The sequence below is a fragment of the Caretta caretta genome, chromosome 11 (genome assembly GCF_965140235.1).
Source record: "Caretta caretta isolate rCarCar2 chromosome 11, rCarCar1.hap1, whole genome shotgun sequence".
In the NCBI taxonomy this organism is placed as follows: domain Eukaryota; kingdom Metazoa; phylum Chordata; order Testudines; family Cheloniidae; genus Caretta; species Caretta caretta.
The window spans coordinates 62,699,086-62,718,777 of NC_134216.1; the positions used below are offsets into that span (position 1 = coordinate 62,699,086).

The following is a 19,692-nucleotide window of genomic DNA, read 5'->3' on the forward strand; positions in this document are numbered from 1 at the left end:
CTACTATAGAGATTGCTCTGGTCCTGAGGGGTAATGTTTTGTAGTTAAAGGACTCCATCATGTAACGGTTTTAAACCAAAGCTAAAATAGGTAGTGAGGGCCAGAGCGTCAGCTAGTGTCAGTCAACACAGCGCAGTTACCTTCAGTGCAGCTGACTGGAGCCCCAGGAAGGTGGGGGGAGATTCTCAGCTCACAGAGATGTACCTCTGCTCGAGCTAGCTTGCTAAAAATAGCAATGTTGCCGGCGTAGTAGGGTGATGGCTCAGGAGAGCCACCCCAGTACAAAAGAAGAGGCGCTCAGCAGCCCTTGGGTTTAGGGTACATCCATGCCGCAGCTGGGAGGCGGAATTTCCAGCTCAGGTAGACGTAGATACTCTCGCTCTGATTAAGCTAGCAGCTAAAAAATAGCAGCAAGACCAGGGCAGCTTGGGCTAGCTACCCAAGCCTGGAGACCCTTGGTACGTATGTGGGTGACTAGCCTGAGCCACTGCAGCCACTCTGCTGTTGTTAGCGCTCTGGCTCCAGCAGAGCGACCGCGTGTCTGTCTACCCACATTGGGAAGCAGGGGCCCAGCTGCACTGTAGAAAGCCCGAGGATTAATACAGATGACTCTGGTGTAGTATTTCTCCTTTCCCTGGCCTTTATGTTGGCCTGTGCATCTTACACTGTCTCAGAAGAGCCAGCAGCTAGGCCTCTGATTTAAAATCTATTTTGAAGCCAGCTCTATTTTTTTCTAAAGAGAACATTTATGTATATATTTATTTTCCTTCGGCATTAAGCTTCAGTCTGACATTCATGTAGCTTTGCAATGGCACTTCCTGGATTTACTTGGATTTCAGGCCAAAATCAAAGAATTCAGAGTTCAAATTTTGTCCTCTTGCTGTGGCTGTACAAATATAAGCATAGCTGAAGAGCTGTAGACCTTTTTTTTTTTTTTTTTTTTTGCTTTAATTGTGCAGATCACTGGCACGCCAACACTCATAATTTGCATTTCTTACACTTCAGTGACCATCCAAGCAAAATGCAAAACAAACATGCACAAAAAAGAGAGCGGGAGAGAAAATGTTGATGGTCTCACTATGAGCAAAAATCTTTAAGTAAGCAAATGAAAAGGGAGGGGTAGTTTGGGGGTTAATTACGCCTTATATACTTCACACACAAGTTGACCAAGCTTGAAACAGGAGCACATACAGGCTGGATGGGGAGCATGTCATGCACAAACAGCCAAAATTAGCACGATTGCAAAAAACAAAGCGTACGTGCAATTCCAGTAAACTCTCTTCAGCAGTAAATATGAAGCACTGAGTTCATCCCTAAAAAGCAATCTCAAAAGGGTAGTGCAGGGGTGGGCAATAGGCAAACTGCGGGCCAAATCCCGACCACCAGACACTTTTGAATGGACTCTGCAATCTTTTTATTTACTTATCGTTATTGTTGGAGGGTTTTTTAATTATTTTCTCTGGAATCTAGACATTGCCCATACCTTGACCAAGAAATTTGGCCCTTGACAAAAAATAATTGACTACCTCTGTGGTAGAGCTTTCCTGGGAAGGGCCAGCTGAACAGTGAAGGATCAGCGTTCCAATATGCAGCATTCCCTTCTTTTAGAGCAAAGAATGGAAGCAGCTCATGTCTATTGTGCAGAAGGCCCAGAGGCAGCCTCCGCAGTTATATACACAAAGTGATTGTGAGTATCTTTGTCATCATAACCACACCTTTGTGGATGTAACCTGGAGCTGTACTCCTGGAGACATACCCTGAGCGTGCTGACAGATAACGAAATACAATCAGTCATTGCATGATTGAAGGAAGACTTGAGGGGCTTGTGTTAGTGACGCAGGGCTTTGCCTACACTTTAAACACTACAGTAGTGCTTCAGTGTAGACACTACCTATGCCAAGGGGCGACTCCCATCAGCGCAGATAATTCACCTCCCCCAGAGGAGGTAGCTAGGTCACCAGACTAATTCTTCCATCAACCTAGCGCTGTCCACTTAAATACGCCACTCAAGGGGGTGGATTTTTTTAAACTCCAACCAGCATAGTTAAACCAACCTAGTTCTCTAGTGTAGACCTGGCCTTAGGAGAATAACTGCAATAGGTTCATGGAGTTCAGTTCTCAGCGTCAGTATCAGTCCTGGAGTATGTGTAGTATAGCAGATGGTCACACAAGGCACCATATATATGCTTGAGGAAAAGCAACTCACTCTTCTGTAGCACCGAAGAACACAGGTGATTTAAGGCAAGTGGTTAAGTTCCAATACATAAAGCTATCTTATCTACAAAACAACTAGGTAGTTAACTTAGGGACCAGGGTCTGATTGGTTGTTGGCTAAGCCAATTTATACCAGCTGAAGATCTGGTCCTTAAAATCCCTCTGGTCCTTCAGGACAGGAGGGAGGTTTTTTTTGGTTTGCTTGCTTTTACAGGAACTCAAGGTTATTCAATGGAATTCACCCTGCAGGACAATTAGAATTTTGAAGTGCTAGGCTTCCATGTTGGTCTAAATCTAAGCTAAGTGGAGTTGACAAGTGTAAGTGGATCAGAAGCAGAACCTGTGTCTGTACACGTCACTCAAAAATATGGCCAGAAAGGTTCATTTAAATGCTAGTATACTGGTGGGACTCTTTCTGTGTATACAATATGTAAGTACTTACTTAGTTTTTCCTCTAATTTAAAATAGTTCCATTTGTAGGGACAAGGTGGGTGAGTTTCTTTGGTGCATTTGTTGCCTGTGAAACAGACCAGATTAACTATCTTGGAGGCTGAAATGGCCTGTTTAGCCACCAATGAATCACTGCACAGGTGTTTTCTGTGCTTGGCCTCTTTGCTGAGAGTGCCATTGTATGGCAATTCTGACAATAGCTTTTGATTGCTCTGTGATTAATTGTGAAGGATCATATTTATGCCAGAAAAGTATGTTCACAGTAATCAGCCTTTACGGGTGACTCTGGACACCAAAGTGAAGCCAAGGCATTTGAGGATTGTATTTGTATTATGGAAGCACCTGTAGGCTGAAGCTCCATTGTGCTAAGGACAATAGGCACAGACACCATGCATAGTAAGTGTGCATCTGCCTGAATATTCCACTCATTGTAGGACAGGACAAAAGAAGCAGCAACAAATCACAGCATTAAAGAAGAAAAAAATCGTGGGCTGTGCTGTTGAAAGTTCTGGGCTCTTCCTTCTTGGGCTACCCCTTCACATTGAGGGTGTGACTTAGATGAAGACTTGCACAAGATCCAGAAGGTGCAATAATTAGTCAGTCAGCAACATGACTGGACACACACTGGGCCAAATGTCTTGCTGGGAGAACACCACTGATTTCTGGGCAGCTCCCCCAGGAGTGCATATAGCAGATAGCATCAATAATTGGATTTTGTTTCTCATGTGATAGGATACATGTGCTTTTCCTGAGCTCTCCTTGACACTGGTTTTGCACTGCCAGACTTACAAGACTTCAGCACAGCTTTTCCTGATTTACACCAGAGTAAGTGGCAGCAGAATCAGGCTCAAAGACTCCAGGCAGGGACCAGAAGCTAGACAGCATCCTGGCTCTTGGCCACAGCATTTCCGTCAGTGGCTTCGGTGACGCTGATAGCAATCCCAGAAGTGACTGCCAGTTTGAGGGATAGCGTCAATACCCATTATCCAAAACAACGGCAACAAGGAGGGAGATAAAAAGATCAAGAGGAAGCAGAGCAGCTCGTTTCTTTTCTCCTCACCCTTTTTAGTGTTCATGAAAGGTGGTGGCTTGGCAGCTCTAGCCACCAAACGTGGCCGAGCTATCTTCAGACTGCCCTGCCAATGCGGCTCAGCCCTGTTCTGCAGGGAGCACCTGTGAGTGTGAGATGATAGGTCGGTCTCCACGCACATTCCACATTCGGCCTCTCGGTTGGAAATGACAACCGGCAGCACCAACTTAAAGAGTTGTGTTTTGTCACGTGGGCAACTAACTGCACAACGGACATCAGATTGGAAACAATTTTCCCGATCACCGCCCTGGGATGGCGTTGAACCAGTGACCTGCACGTGAAGGGCTCCATTAGGAATCACTTCGCTCAGCCAGCTGCCTAGATAGCTAAGCAAAGCGGAACCAGGGGCACAAAAGCAGCATAGTCTGTTGCTTACTCTGTACATTAGAAGGAGTGAGAGCAAAATATCTGTTAGCCATCTGGTCGTGTCGCCTCAGGAGACCAGGCAGTTTCTGATTATACTATTTGTACGTGTGCACACCAGGGCAGGAGACAGTCAAGCGATATTCCAACACTGGGTAGCATAGCACAGATGTTGGTACGTCTGCTCATCATTAGACACATCTGCAATCTGCATCACTTCACCGCAGCTTTCATTGGTGATATGCAAAAATCAGAAGCCTTCCAGGAGCCTATGTGGAACCACTTAAGACTCTAATGATGGGGAGGGGGGGCCCTTCGTTTGCCACATCCCTGCTAAAGTCAGCCCTGGCATGACATCATTGCTGAATCTCTCACATCCACTTTGTTCTTATTGCTTCCCATGCCCATCTGTTAGGGAAAATGTATGACCAACCCCCTGTCTAGAGGCCTGATCCCATACCATTGAAATGGTCGGGACTCTTGAGATTAACTTCAATGGGAGCAGGCTGAGGCTGTAGGGGAGGAAGCTTTCTGAAGAAAGAGGGATATGACTCTACTTCCCCCATGCTCTTGTCCCCTCCTGTTTATCCTTGCACCTTTCTTTCTGAATCACCATTCTTTAGTTTTTCTTTTTTAGCGAAAATCCCTCTTTCTATATTTAACTGAAAACGCAAACTGACCCTGAGGTTCACACGGATTCAGAATGTAGCACACAGCAAGAGCAGGAGAATGTCCCTCTTGATCCATCTGCACAGCAGCTGACGGGTGTAATTCCCAGCTTGGGTGACATACCGAAGCTAGCTCTGCTCGAGCTACCGTGCAAACAACAGCAGCGTAGCTGCAGCAGCACAGGTGATGGGGAGGGCTAGCCACCCAAGTACCACCCCATCTGACATCCTATGTACATACTTGGGCAGCTAGCCCAAGCTCCCCCCTGTGCCACCATGGCCACATGGCTATTTTTAACATGCTAACTGGAGCAGAGCTAGTGCGTGCACGTCTAGCCAAGCCGGGAAATACTCCTCCAGCTGCTGTATAGGTGTGTCCATAGTGACATACACTGTCATGCACCCCATCCAACAAGGACAAGTGCAGAGTCCTGCACTTAGGACGGAAGAATCCAATGCACCGCTACAGACTAGGGACCGAATGGCTCGGCAGCAGTTCTGCAGAGAAGGACCTAGGGGTGACAGTGGACGAGAAGCTGGATATGAGTCAGCAGTGTGCCCTTGTTGCCAAGAAGGCCAATGGCATTTTGGGCTGTATAGGTAGGGGCATTGCCAGCAGACCGAGGGATGTGATCGCTCCCCTCTATTCGACATTGGTGAGGCCTCATCTGGAGTACTGTGTCCAGTTTTGGGCCCCACACTACAAGAAGGATGCGGATAAATTGGAGAGAGTCCAGCGAAGGGCAACAAAAATGATTAGGGGACTGGAACACATGACTTATGAGGAGAGGCTGAGGGAGCTGGGATTGTTTAGTCTGAGGAAGAGAAGAATGAGGGGGGATTTGATAGCTGCTTTCAACTACCTGAAAGGGGGTTCCAAAGAGGATGGCTCTAGACTGTTCTCAATGGTAGCAGATGACAGAACGAGGAGTAATGGTCTCAAGTTGCAGTGGGGGAGGTTTAGGTTGGATATTAGGAAAAACTTTTTCACTAGGAGGGTGGTGAAACACTGGAAGGCGTTACCTATGGAGGTGGTAGAATCTCCTTCCTTAGAAGTTTTTAAGGTCAGGCTTGACAAAGCCCTGACTGGGATGATTTAGTTGGGATTGGTCCTGCTTTGGGCAGGGGGTTGGACCAGATGGCCTCCAGAGGTCCCTTCCAACTCTGTTATTCTATGATTCTATGATCCCTTTCTGAGCTCTGAGCTTAGTCCCAAACCAGGGCTTCCTGGGAGGTGGTTTAAATACCAAGTACAGGAGTTACAATACCAAGCAAGATGGTCAAGCTGATACTAGGGGCTTTTTTCCTTTTATGTTAAGCTCTATCCAAAACACAGCTCTCCTTTAAAATTGGGCAGGGATTTAGTCTGTGTGTAAATTAAGTGCGTTTAGTGTTTGGGGGGAAAATTGTTTGGAAATGATGAGGATATATCATTTCGAAAAACAGCTACTAAGCATATAAGATAGTAACCCTTCATGCGGTGCATGTGTTTGTGAAGTGTTTTTCCATTCGCTCACATTGGGACCTATCCACCTCACAACCATCTGGTGATCACATCTATAGAGACAACACTGCCGTGGGGAAGCGAAATGAAGTAATGACAAGGTAGGCTGCTTCACGACGACAAAACAAAACAACATACATTTGAGTTGTTATTCCGCTATTTAAAAAAAAGAGCTAGAAATAAACAACTGAAAGAAGTAAAAGGCTCGTTAAAAGGATGTTAAAAGTTGAGCTCTTATTCCTCATGGACAGAGAAGTTCTAGTTTTCTCGACAGCATTTTTGATATGGCATGCAAATACTGGTGCCCTGCTTTATATGGAATCTAGACCACCCAACATTACACAATGTTACAGGCCTTTGGGGGACATATTTCTGCAGTGTGGTCTCCTTGTGTGCCTTGTACTAGTATTGCACTCTATGTGTAAAGAACCATGGAGATTATATGATATCACCCAGTAATGTGCGACATTCATAGCAGAGGACCAAGGGCGTTGCAATGCGTAGATACAGTGGAGCTGAGCTTATGGGTTCATGGAAATGACAGATAGAAGAGTGCTGATAGTGATGACCTTTAAAAGCTTCTATGTTAGCTTCCCTCCTGCTGGTTCTGAGTCAGGAAGATACTTAAGCACACATTCTACCCCAACTCTAGTCAGCAAAACACATAAGGGTGTATTTAACTTTAAGCTTTGCTGACTTGGGCTGCTTTTCCTGAATCAGGCCCTTAATCGATACCACTACTACTAATGCCTAGCTTATACATAGCACTGGGCATCCATAGACCCCAAGGTGCTTACAAAGGAAGTCAGTATCATTATCTCCATTTCCAGGGAGGGAGGTGACTTGCATCCCTCATAGGATGGTGGCAGAGCTGGGATTAAGACAGAGGTCTCCTGAGTTCCAGGCCACTACTCTATCCACTAGGCAACACTACCTCCTTAGTAAACGTAACGCAGACCTAGCAAACACCAAAAACACAAAGGCAACTGACATTCCAAAGATAGTTGTTGTAGGTCAGTTAGTGCATTTCCTGCCAATGCAAGGATTATTCTCTGCAGTACATTTCCAGCCTTTCCTTTATGAAAATATTACAGTAGCCTATGATAGTCCATTTTTCTGCTAGCACAAGGCTGGTCCCCACATTATATTGCCCAGTTCTCCCTTTTTTAAAATACTGGCATGATCCACACTCCTACTAAGGCAAGAGAGTATTGGCCCAAAACACTTGTAAACTGTAGGGCTTCAGATCATTCCTCTAAATATTTTTAAAAGAAATGGCTCTGTTTTAAATGGCTGAGGCAATAAAAGTTCCCAGGTGGGCAGGACAACTTTAACCCTGAGTGTCCATGCATGTACGAGTTTAATATATCAAGCTGTACTGTGCATTATTGTTTGGTCACATGGTGGTACTCAGGCTCTCAGGTCACCAACACTGCATTATAATCACTCATTTACAATTGCTCTCATGCTCTGCTGCCCACTCAACATGTTGTCTCTCCAGCGGATGGGGTAGTGATAAGTGTGTAAGTGGACGTGATGCGTATGTAGGTGGATTTCTTTCTTTGGGGAAATTCCCAGTGCACTGTGTCAGCAAATCATGTGCTGTTATTTTAGGCGATCACTTTGGGATTCGATCAGATTTCAAAGTACACCAAGAATGCAAAATAAACTAGAGTAATTCAGATACTTTCTAAAAAAAAAAAAGAAAAGAAATAGACCTTTGCATACATCACTGATGAGTGAAATGCAATGAAAAACTGGAGTTATATATGAATCACCGTCACAGAGCTCTGGCAGCTCACCTCAGTCTGATGGCTACAAAATCCCTACAAGGTTCTTCTAAGTAAAGTGTGTCATGTACATGGCAGCTGTAGTATTTGGGAGCAGACAAACCCAAAGCAGCTCAGGTTCTGACGACATGCAAAGGTCAGTGAACCTGGAAGCTTTCCTGCCTTGCGAAATAGTAGTGTTTGCATCATGACACTGCTACATTGTGAGCCCATGTTCTGGGAACCCATCCTCAGAGCACCAGTAAGGTTCCACAGGGAAAGCAGCCTGTCAAGTTGAGGTCTAACTGATTGTGAGCTCCCAAGGCAATGTTGTAGCTAAGAAAGCAAATGCAAACATTGGATCCATGAGCAGAGGGATATCAAATGGGAGGAGATAGGTAATATTAACTCTGTATAGGGCATTAGTGAGACCATTACTGGAACACTGTGTCCAGTTCTGGCATCCACACTTCAAAAAGGAACCTTGACAAATTGGAAAGAGTTCAGAAAATAGCTACAAGAATGATCTGAGGTCTGGAAAACTGGCCTTCTAAACATAGAAACAGGCCCCCTAGAGAGAAATGTATGGGTGTGATGCAAAATTTACTGAGCGTGGTTCTGTTGTGGCCTATGTTGTAGGTAGGCATGCTGGTTTTGAGATGTCAGGTGTTGTGAACAAGTGTCATTCCCTCAACAATGCCACTGCACTGAAACCGAACTTCATAGACCAAAGCGGGGCTGGTTGGGTGGGCTTAAAGCCATTTACCCAGCACACTGACTGAGACATACACATGCATATCGGCTCCAGACTACACTGACATCTCTATACTGTTTTCACTTACAACATAAGCCCAATCTGAGCAAAAGCAGCAAAAAAGGTCAGCACATTACCTCCTATGTCACATCCCCTGCAATCATTATGGTCAGTCACTTTTTTAAAGCAATGTACATTTAGCCTCCTAATGTCTCTGAAAATACCAACCTCTGTCCTGCTAGCCCCACGTCTTGAGCTGGTATGTTCATTCTATTTAAGATGTTTCAACCACATTGATTAAAACTTCCTCATCTTCCTTTTTCAGGATTCATAAATTAGCCTTTTAGCTTGCTGGCAGTGATCTCAGATACAATAGATAACCGTCTCTGCTAGGCATCCGGCCATTTCGAAAGCCATCACTTACGTTGGCTTCATCTTTACTGCTTTTCAGCGTGAATAGCTGGAGGTTCGTAGCCATAATTTAACACATTTTTCTTAAAAAGGGCCTTTCACACCGGGCAAAGCTTTCAAATGCATCATATTTAAATAGAGTTTCACTTAACTTTCTTGCATAACTTTCCTTAATGATTTTTTCATTTAAAATTTTCAAGTAAATTGAGTACATGTGAAAGCTAGCAGATGGATAGCCCTTGAAGAATGAAAGCCTTCTGTTTATGCACAGGAGAGGTGAATTAAATCCTGTTCATGCACATGACGGGCGTGGCACAACACTTGGGCAGGTCATGGTTCTGACAACGTGCCTTGAACCTGACAGAGGGAGTACGTCCAAGGGGTCAGTTTTTATGGCCCACCCAGGTCTTCACATCTGTGCTGAGACTTGTCAACAAAGGTGCTAATTAATGCCAAATGCAGGGCAGTTTTCTGCGATGGGAGCACATAGCTACTAGGAACTGGATGTGAGTCTAGTGGTCTCAGCTGCCACGGGCCACCAAACAGCCAAGGCTGATTTTGCTAATTACTTGGTATGGAAAAAAGAAGGGTTTTTTTGGTTTCGTCCATAGACAGTGCATTGGAGCAGATACATGACATCACAAACAAGTTGATGGCAATAGAATGCTGTGTGATAAATAAAGGATCCTGGCTCTGCTACAGGACTATGCTGAAAGAGGAAATGGATTGTGTGGGAGAAAGCTCTTCAAACACAAATATCAGCAATATTAGCAAAGGGAATAGAGACAATTGCTAGCAGAGTAAATAGCTTTTTGTATAAACGTTCTCTTTATTCAAGTTTTCCCCAGTGCTCAGTTCTCCCTTTAAGGCTTGGAAAATTGATGTTCTTTCAAAAGTGTTGATTACCCGATACACTTTTAGTTCCGTCCTGCTCACCAAAACTAGTTGAGAAGAAACTAAAACAGAGTTGAGTTTCTAATGCGTTTTTGGACAAAATGAATAGCCTTTGGAAGAGCCTGAGACAGGCATCTACTCTGCTGCCTCAGTGGAGTCCAGCGATTCCCTTTCCAGGCCGTGGGCCAAATGCTAGCTTAATTTATGCTCATGCTATCTATGTTTTCAAAATGGTTGCATGGGTGAAACTGACAGCAGAATTTGACCTCTTGTCTCCTGCTTGATGATTACCTTTAAGTACTTTCTGAGTGATTTTTGTACATGAACAATTCCAAATACTTGCACGAGGCCCTCAGGCAGTTCTTCAGATCCTAAAAGGTTTCCATATGGGTGGGTCAAGTCCCAGAAGTGCTCAGAAATCAGGTGAACTTGCTCCTTCTTTTTTGAAAAGCTACTGATAGCAGGGCCTCAGCTCAATTAATTGGGTCTCTCTCTCTCTCTCTCTACATTCATCACTGATCATTATGAGGGACACAAGCGGTCCCTTCTGTGTTCGTATTCCCATCTTCACTTGAAAATTAAAAGAAACATTTTTAACTACTTGAATAATGAAGGTGAAGAGAAATGCTGTGCTAATGACTATGTGGGAAAATAATAGCATTAACACCAGTGTTAAGGACACTGCAATCAGTCTCCAATCTGTCCTTGGGAGCTGAAGTACTGCTGAGCCACCACCTCAAAGATCTAAGTTCAGCCTAGTCTGAGCATATAGAGCTCAAACCTGCATCAACTCCAGCTGCAAAACATTAGATCTGATCTCCTCCAAAGTTTAGGTGATTTGGACCTGAGGTTTTATATTGGGCTTATCTCTAGGTCAGGAGTGAGAGACCTGTAAATAGGTGAACCATTCCATTCTATATCCTTATGCTATGAAAGTTAAATCCCAAACGCACAGGCTTTTCAAAGTATCTGTGTTATTGTTTGCTGCTAATAAGGTGCCTGATCCAAAGCCCGGTGAAGTCAATGAAAAACTCCCATTGACTTTAGTAGGTTCTGGGATCAGGCCCAAAGGCTGGGGGACATAGATACTTCTGTTCCATCCAGGTCTCTCAACCTCCCTTTATGCCCAATTCAAACAGAGCGTCTGAATTACCGTCTAGAAGTGCCTCTCTGCATTCTGACAGGTTTCAGAGTAACAGCCGTGTTAGTCTGTATTCGCAAAAAGAAAAGGCGTACTTGTGGCATGCTCAAATAAATTGGTTAGTCTCTAAGGTGCCACAAGTACTCCTTCTCTCTGCATTCTGTGACCTCTCCAGGCAGGAGCTTTCTATTTAAAGCCATGGTGCCCAATAAATGATACCATTTCGATGTGGAGCTCATTGCACTGACGATAATGATGGTGGTACTGAACATTCTTGGCAGGATTGCCACAGTGGCCTAGTGGTGGTGGTGCTTTCCTATGTAAACACCCACTGTTAAGTTCCCAGTTCTGGATTCATGTCTCCTGAAGAGGCCAGGAACTATGAGGAGAGACAGTGGAACAAACTACTTACACCCGCAGTGAATTTGGCCCACCAGGCCCTTGAAGGAAGGCATGCCTCATACTGTTTAATGGCCCAATGAGCTCCCTTTTCTCATATTGCCTTTAAAGAAGCCTGTTTTACATAGGGTGAGTGCTCAGTAATTCTGGCTTCTTTAAGGCACCCCAACCTTGAGCATCTCAACACTTACTCATTTGGCCCTGTAGGAGCAACATTGATGTGTTCGGAAGGAGAACTGCACCCAGTCTCTCCTTAACCAGAACGATGGTGGGGCTTTGATGGCGTGGTGGGAATCTAGGGGTCGGTTTGGGACAGAGAGGAGGAGCTCTTGAGGGGGACAGTGCTGCTGATATACACCCAGGCTTCTAGGCTAATGCACATGGAGGCAGTGATGGATATACTATTGATTGTGTTTTCTAAGGCACTGAAGTTCTTTCCCTCTTGATAAGTGTTGATGGGGTAACAGTTCAAACTACTCAATGGATGTGTGTATGTCTTTTTCCCCTTCTTGTCAAGCTTAGCCATGCTGTGATATAAATTGCCCTAACTCACTAAATGAATAGTATTAAGCTGGAGTTCTTGAAAACAGTAGACCCCGATACAAATTTCTGAACAGAGGCACCTGTGTAACAGTCTCATGGCAAACACATTAATTTAGGTTTAATCAGTAGCTTGCAATTTTTGGAAAGGCCCTTTAGAACTGTGAGACGTTGCTTTTTAGGCACACTACACTTCTTTGGCTTTGTCATTTTAGGTGATTTTTTTAAATTACATTGATCTCTTTCTTCTTTTGCAACTCGTGTGAGATACACAACAGTAGCTTATATTCTCAAAAGTGTCTCTTTTTGGAGTGTGCAACTTGAGACACTTTGTAGGAGTCTGATTTTCAGAAAGCTGGGCCCTCAGCAAGCTTGATCTTCTTTAAGTGTCTCCAGGTGGGCATCCAAAAATCAGAGCTAGTTTTGAAAAATGTAGGCAAGTTTAAATGCAAAGGCATTTATCCTGGAATAGAGCTAATACTGGAAAGATTGCACGGCAAAGTAACTTAGCTCTACTCCAACTGTGGCAAGCACATTTGGTTAGTAGGGTTTGATCTATGCTGAACAATAAAAAGAAATATCACCACTAAAAGGCGTTTGGATCAGAAATATGTTAACATAAATGCCTGAATATGGACACCCAGTTACAAATCTCCCTGTCTCACTCTGTCTCAACCAGCTTTTACATTAAAACTTGTAATGATGATACATGACTTCCTTAAATTACTGCGAATTTATTTGAAACCAAAGAGAAAGTGGGTCATTGGGGCTTTGTGTCCACTAAGATGTATGTGGGATGATGAAATGTAGAGTGTGTTAAATGGATCTACTATTAATGGCAACTAATGATGGGCACTAAGATATTATTGAAAATTATAAGTAGAATACCCATGACCATGTTAATAATGAGTTATGGCCATTATGAAGACAGTAATGACAATATTTCAATGGTATTCAGATTATCTGGCTTCTTTCTTTTTCCTCTGTTTCGTTTTCTTAAAAGCTGGTCATTTAGTGGGGAAAAAATGTGATGTGATGTACCATGAAGCACCTGTTCTGTTGTATACGCAAGATTATTCACTGGCTTTGGCCATAGCTGTGGAAAATTTTGCAATAGTTCAAACCTGGCAGGTCTCATAACAAAGTGACTGTTTTCAATACTCCAAAACCGTGTCTTGTCATTCTAGTGGACTTCCCAAGGTTAGAGGATGGCTTTGCAATCCCCGGGCAAGACATTGGAGATGACAATGAAGACGGTGAGTATAAAATGTCATGCAGACAATTTAGGGGGAAGCTTATGTTGTATTATCACAGTTTACTATTACTAGAGAAGGGTACAATCCACAATTTTTGCATGTGGAGCTGAACTTTCCTCAAGTACAGGAGTATTTGAATCCAATACTTTGGACCTCTACAGAGTAAGGGCATGCTGCAAAACTCAATTAAAGATCCCAGAGATAGGGAATGTTTGGAATCTGGGATTCCAGTTCATGCCTATCTCTAATTATTATGTCTTCTAATCCCCAAGGGACCCATTCATCTCAGCTCCCCCTTCCTGATCCTAACAGCCCTTAAGAAAACATCTTACCCCTCAACTCCCTTCCCCCAATCCCAAACCGACTCTCTATATTTGGTAATAAACCATCATTGGGAGGATAGACTGTCAGGTGTGACACTGTCTCTCACAGTGATTCTCAACCAAGGGTGCATGTACCCCTGGGGGTACACAGAGGTCTTCCAGGGGGTACATCAACTCATCTAGATATTTGCCTAGTTTTACAACAGGCTACATAAAAAGCATTAATGAAGTCAGTACAAACTAAAATTTATTACAATGATTTGTTTTTACTGCTCTATATACTATACACTGAAATGTAAGTATAATATTTATATTCCAATTGATTTATTTTATAATTATACGGTTAAAAATGAGAAAGTAAGCAATTTTTCAGTAATAGTGTGCTTTTGTGAAACTTGGGGGTACACAAGACAAATCAGACTCCTGAAAGGGATACAGTCATCTGGAAAGCTTGAGAGCCACTGGTATATCGGTGGGTTCTGAATGGCTGGTCTGTTAAAATCTCACATGCTCCAGCTCTTCCCCCAGATCACAGCTTGTTTAGAATGCATTACCTCTGCTCTGAACTAGGAGCAGTGTACATTGCTTACAAAATTTGAAGAAGTGGTGTGGTGTAGTGGTCACAGCAAAGGACTGGGCATCAGGAGAGCTGAGTTTTAGTTCAACTCTGCTACTGGCTCTTTGTGTGGCCTTGGGCCAGTCATCAATCTTTCTGTGTTTCGGTTTCCCCCTCTCCAAAGTAGGGGGTAATAATATTCTTCTCTCCTTAGTAAAATACTTTGAGATCTGCAGAGTATTACAATTAAGACAGCAGCCGGCCCAGTTTAAGAGACACTGGCGGAATTGCTGAGAGGTTGTTGGTGGATTTCAGCAAAGGAAGGAGGCGCCCCTTCAGGCAGGGAGAGCTCGGTCTTAAATATAATTGAACTTTATAAATCTTCAAAAATTATTAGGGATTCATTTCAGGATTTGGGATGAGGTTTGGCCATTTTCCCCCCAAACCAGTCCACCCTCCACTGTTTCCAGAGTTTATAATGTATGGAAGATTATCAAAATAACGGGCCAGATCTTCAACCGGTGAATCAGCGTAGTTCCACTGAAGCCAGCTCACGGCCCCTGAGAATCTGCCCCTTATGGCTTTGTGGAGCCTATGACTAAAGTTCACCTGAGCGTAGGGTTTGAAGTCTGGAAGGCCTCACTGGGCAGCCTTGGGATAATAATACCTATCCCCCGGCATCACAGGGAATGTTGTGTGAATTAACAAATGTGTGTCCATACAGGGTTTTGAACACAGAGTGCTCTGTGGGTATTATTGTCTCAGTCACTGATAGAAATGTTCTGCAATTGTCGTTACAAGGGACAGTCTTGCCTCCAGTGAACCCCAACAGTGACATTGCATAGGACGTATGGGCCTGATCCTGTGCCCATTGACATACATAATAAAGCTCCTGTTGAGCCCAGCGGTGCAGGGTAAGGCCCTGTGGGAAGAGTGCTTTCTAGAGTCCTTTCAGTCAAGTCAGGTGTACTTAGTATGGGAAAGTTTATAGTGATGCTGCTTAACGCCGTCTCTGTTTATTTCTCAAGGACTTAATATGTGGTATGGTTAAAAAAAAAGTGGTTATATAAAAACAGGCCCCTTGTAACTAAATGTATGCTGTCTTATTACTGTATATGTGCCATTCAAGTTGCATCTAAGTTCCTAAAAAATACAATTTTTTTTTTTTTTTACTGCTATCAGCATGGCAAAGTCAACACACTGTTTTTGTGGTGGCGTCAACAGAACTGAACGTTCAAACATTAATTGGTGCTCACATTGCATCTTGACTTGTAAATGGTGCAAATTAGGTATGGGAGCTTTGACAGGCCACAGAGACCCTGAGAGGTGATTCCCAGAGAACCTGATTTCTGACGACAACTGCACTTGAAAAGTCAGATTCTCAGCTGGTGTAAATTGTTATAGCTCCATTGACTTAAAGCTCTGCTGATTTACGCCAGCTGAGGATCTAACTCTGACCATCACAAATGTTGTTATTTACAAATAAGTTTAAGGTGAATAAAGATCTTCGGCTAATAACTGTCAATTATATTGCAGATTATTTTGGTCTGGATAACAACACCACACTGTTCTCTACTAACTCTCCAGTAACCCCAAAGCTGGACAAAGACAAGAGCTGGCTCTACACTCTGGATCCAATCCTAGTTACCATCATAGCTATGAGTTCGCTTGGAGTTCTCCTAGGGGCCATTTGTGCTGGGTTATTGCTCTACTGTACATGCTCCTATACTGGTCTGTCCTCTCGAAGCTCCACTACTCTGGAGAACTACAACTTTGAGCTGTATGATGGCATCAAGCACAAAGTCAAAATGAACCACCAGAAGTGCTGTTCTGAGGCATGACTGATTGCACCGGAATCACATGTGACATTTCATTCCAGCGAGAGTAGCTGGTGAAAATTACTTTTTTTCTATGGGAATGGATTGCCATAATCTCAAACCAATCTGGAATACAGAAGGGGGCATGGGCATGAGGTCTCTGTCGTAAACCACAGTTGTAGACTCCAGTAAATGGATCACAATCTGCAAGGACTACAGTATCTGAATAATTATTGTAATTATGAGAACTGTGCTGGAACAAGGAAAGGAGCTCAGATGCTCTCTTGCCCCTTTATGTGAATGATTGAGACGTGTCCAAGGAAATGATGGTTTACCTTTTGGATGTGAGAAATAAAATGTTGATCATTATTTCCCACTTCCTTTCTCGAATACGTGGCTGAAAATTCCTCAGCCATTCTGTCTTTAGAAATAACACACACACAAAAGCCCATCCCGCTTCTCTCCCCATTCAGATATTCTTTTGTTAAGGGATTTGTTCTTGGTGCACATTATACAAACCTGGCGAGCTACAGTTTCTACGCCTAAAATGAAAGCAGGTTGTTGCCTTTAACTTTCCATATCCAGGTGGCGTAGGGGGTGGAAAGAATTACACCAATTTTAGGGTCCAAGGGAAACAGCCGTGCTTTCTTAAGAGATTAAGAAGCAAAATAGAAAAGAAACCTTACATGTAGACGCACCCCTCAGAGAGAAGCTGAAGAGCCTTAAAGTGATTTATGAATAAGAGCCATTTATTAAATCCAGAACTTGGATTGAAACAGCAGTGACCTTCCTCAGAAGGGCTCTTTTTATTTCTTTTATCCTTTTTTAAAGTATATATATATAGAAAATTGCAGCAAACAAAAGACACACAATTGTAAGGTTCCCAAGATTCTGGAGATGGCTTTTTTGAGAGAATGGCTTGCTATATATATAGCTATATATTTAAATTCTTTGCTACTACGATGGCCACTCAGAATAAGAAGGAAAAAATTAACTATTATCATGCACCATCCCGTGGAGTGGGATGCAGTGTGGGGTGAGACCCAACACGCTTAGATTAACTGACTGCCCTACTAAGGCAGTAACCATTCTTTCTCCTTGGGGTTATGGTAATTCCTTCTGCTTTCCCTGGAGTCAGGTATGAGCTGCAAGACTCCAGTTTGGATATCAAGTAAACAGTTTAAACCAAAATGCGGTCATCTTCTCATCCCTTCAGAGCGAAGCTGCTCTGCTTCTGACCTGTTGCCAACACCAACAACAAAATTATGTGGTGTTTTGTTTTGTTTTAATCAAGTGCCTTAGAAAAACATATTGTTTCTATGTCTAGAGATCAGTGATGTATCAAACTACAGATAAGGCATTCATCCTTCCCCTCTTCTTCCTCTCTGTAATATATTCTTCATTGGCACTCTACTGGGTAGAGCCTAGTGGAAGAGTCTTGACTTTGTACTTGCAAGTGGTCTGGCTATATTTTCTCTCTGTGTCTGTGTGATCATGCCACACAAGAGATGTGTTATGACCGTAATGTAGTGAATGAAAAGGTTAAAAATCCCTGGTTTCACATCAATGATGTTATTTCAGTTTTAATACAGCTGGGTTATCTATATGAATGTTTCCATAGTATTGCACATGGATTATCCATGTGAAAGCAAGAACCCAATAACCACGCCAGCAATTTTAAAGTGCCCATATACCCTGTTGTTTTCATATAGTCTTCCAGGATCTTCCTGTGAGACACCTGACATGGCTTCGCTTTTCATTTCAGATATCAAAATTTTATATATATAATATCTCAAAGTTTTCTGGGCATAACGCTACATCGAGTAGCATTTGCTCTGTGTACTAGGAACAAGCCAGCCACTAGGACAAGTGCTCAGTGTGATGAGCAGCATTTGGAGTGAAGAGAAAAGAAGTAGCATGCATGAATGTTAATGGCTCTTGTTGAGAGTTTCATGAAGAGCTCACTTGGAAAAATCCTCCTGAAAAATAAGCATGGACCCTTGTTGAGTTGGAAGCTGGCAGGCGTGACACTTAACACACACACTTTGAAAAGTGCAGTCTTATGTGACTATTTCATGTCCCTTAAAAAACAAACAAACAAACAAACAAAAAAACACATTGGCACAAAACCATCCCGGTTTTTTGATTTTGAAAAATTGGTCACCTTAACTTAGTCGTTCTCCACACACAAACTACCTGTTACTCTACCAAAAAAACAAACAAAAACCAACTATTCACACAGTGATAGTAAAATGTATCAGACCATTTCAGAGATGGATTGCTGCTACTCATCAACTTTATCCCTCTTCTAAATCACACAAAAGGGGAAGAGTGAATGGGAAATGACCATAGCCACCTACCTATAAAAGTCAACTTATAGAAACAATAGTCACTAATATATAGTAATGGTAATGTTACAGTGTCTAGTAGGCAGCTAGAGGGGGAGAGATCGTATATACATAGAGTCAGCTCGATGTGTGTTTACGCACACATGAATTCTCTGTATGTATTGTGTACGTGAATGATTACGTGGGACTGAATAGTGTTACTGTAGCTCTGGTCTGAGGCAGGAGAGTACTGCTGATTGTGGCACTAATTTGGGTTGGCCCTAGCCAAGCTGTGCGTAATGGAAAAGCACACCCCATAAGAGGCCTGCATTTCTAGTCCATGTGGGTTGGTACAGGGACCTGAATGTGCACACTTGCTGAGCAGAAACAGGCCAATAATGCTGCATAGCTGATACCTCACTTACTGCTGCTGTGTGCTTTACTGTTCTAATACAGATAACTGTGTTTGCTTGTAACTTTAACAGGGAAAATAAAATTGGTGCAGTCTAATCTGCAAATACGAACTATTCGTTAATCCATGTTCTCAAGCAATGCCCTTTCCAAACTATACTACTAACACAGTGTTAATAATACCTTTGCTGAAGTGTGTTACCTCCACACCCTCCCAGTGTCAAGTAATCATTACTAACAGGCGTGTTTGTCATGTTGCTGATTTCATTTTGCAGGGAGGTGAGCATGGGAATTAACCTTAAGAAACTGTATGCAGAAGCTGAACTTTGCCAAGGTTTGCAGTGCAAGGTAGTCAACCATTCACTGGCTGAGCCAGGACATAGGAGCTTCAGCTCTTTTACTGTGATTCTTCAGTGTAAAAAGACAAATCAAACTGTGTTTATATGATTTGTATAAAAACCCTTTAAAAATGCCTATTTAATAAACATTACAGTAGAGAGGCTGTTCCACTTTGTTTTGTAAAAGGAAAATTTAAAAGTAAGGGGTGGGGAGAGTGCTGAGGCCTTTATGTGGGTGTGTTGTGAAGCCCCAGTTGTTGGTGGCTTGGCCTGTTAAGGCAAAGGAACCCAGAGAAATGTAGTTTTGAGGCAGGGCTGAGGGGTGATGTAACCCCAGGTGGAAATCACATGCTTTCGGGAATGTATACAAGGCAAGGCTATGGATCACTCTAGTGAAGTCTGGGTAGCAGTAAGACCAAGTTCTCCATCAGGGCCAGATAGCTGGCCTGAGGCATGGGGCTTGGGAG

The 19,692-nt window shown here is 43.2% G+C and overlaps 1 protein-coding gene across 2 annotated transcripts in view; it reads left to right on the plus strand.

Annotated features, from left to right (window-relative positions):
* NRP2 (neuropilin 2) overlaps positions 1–19,384 on the plus strand; it is a 123,321-nt gene extending 103,937 nt beyond the window's left edge. For both annotated transcript variants that reach the window (XM_048869288.2, XM_048869289.2), the window contains exons 16-17: positions 13,385–13,453; positions 15,869–19,384. In XM_048869288.2, the coding sequence (XP_048725245.2) occupies positions 13,385–13,453; positions 15,869–16,173 (374 nt within the window). In that variant the 3' untranslated portion in view covers positions 16,174–19,384. The remainder of the gene's footprint in view (positions 1–13,384; positions 13,454–15,868) is intronic.
* The last annotated feature ends 308 nt before the right edge of the window (positions 19,385–19,692 follow it).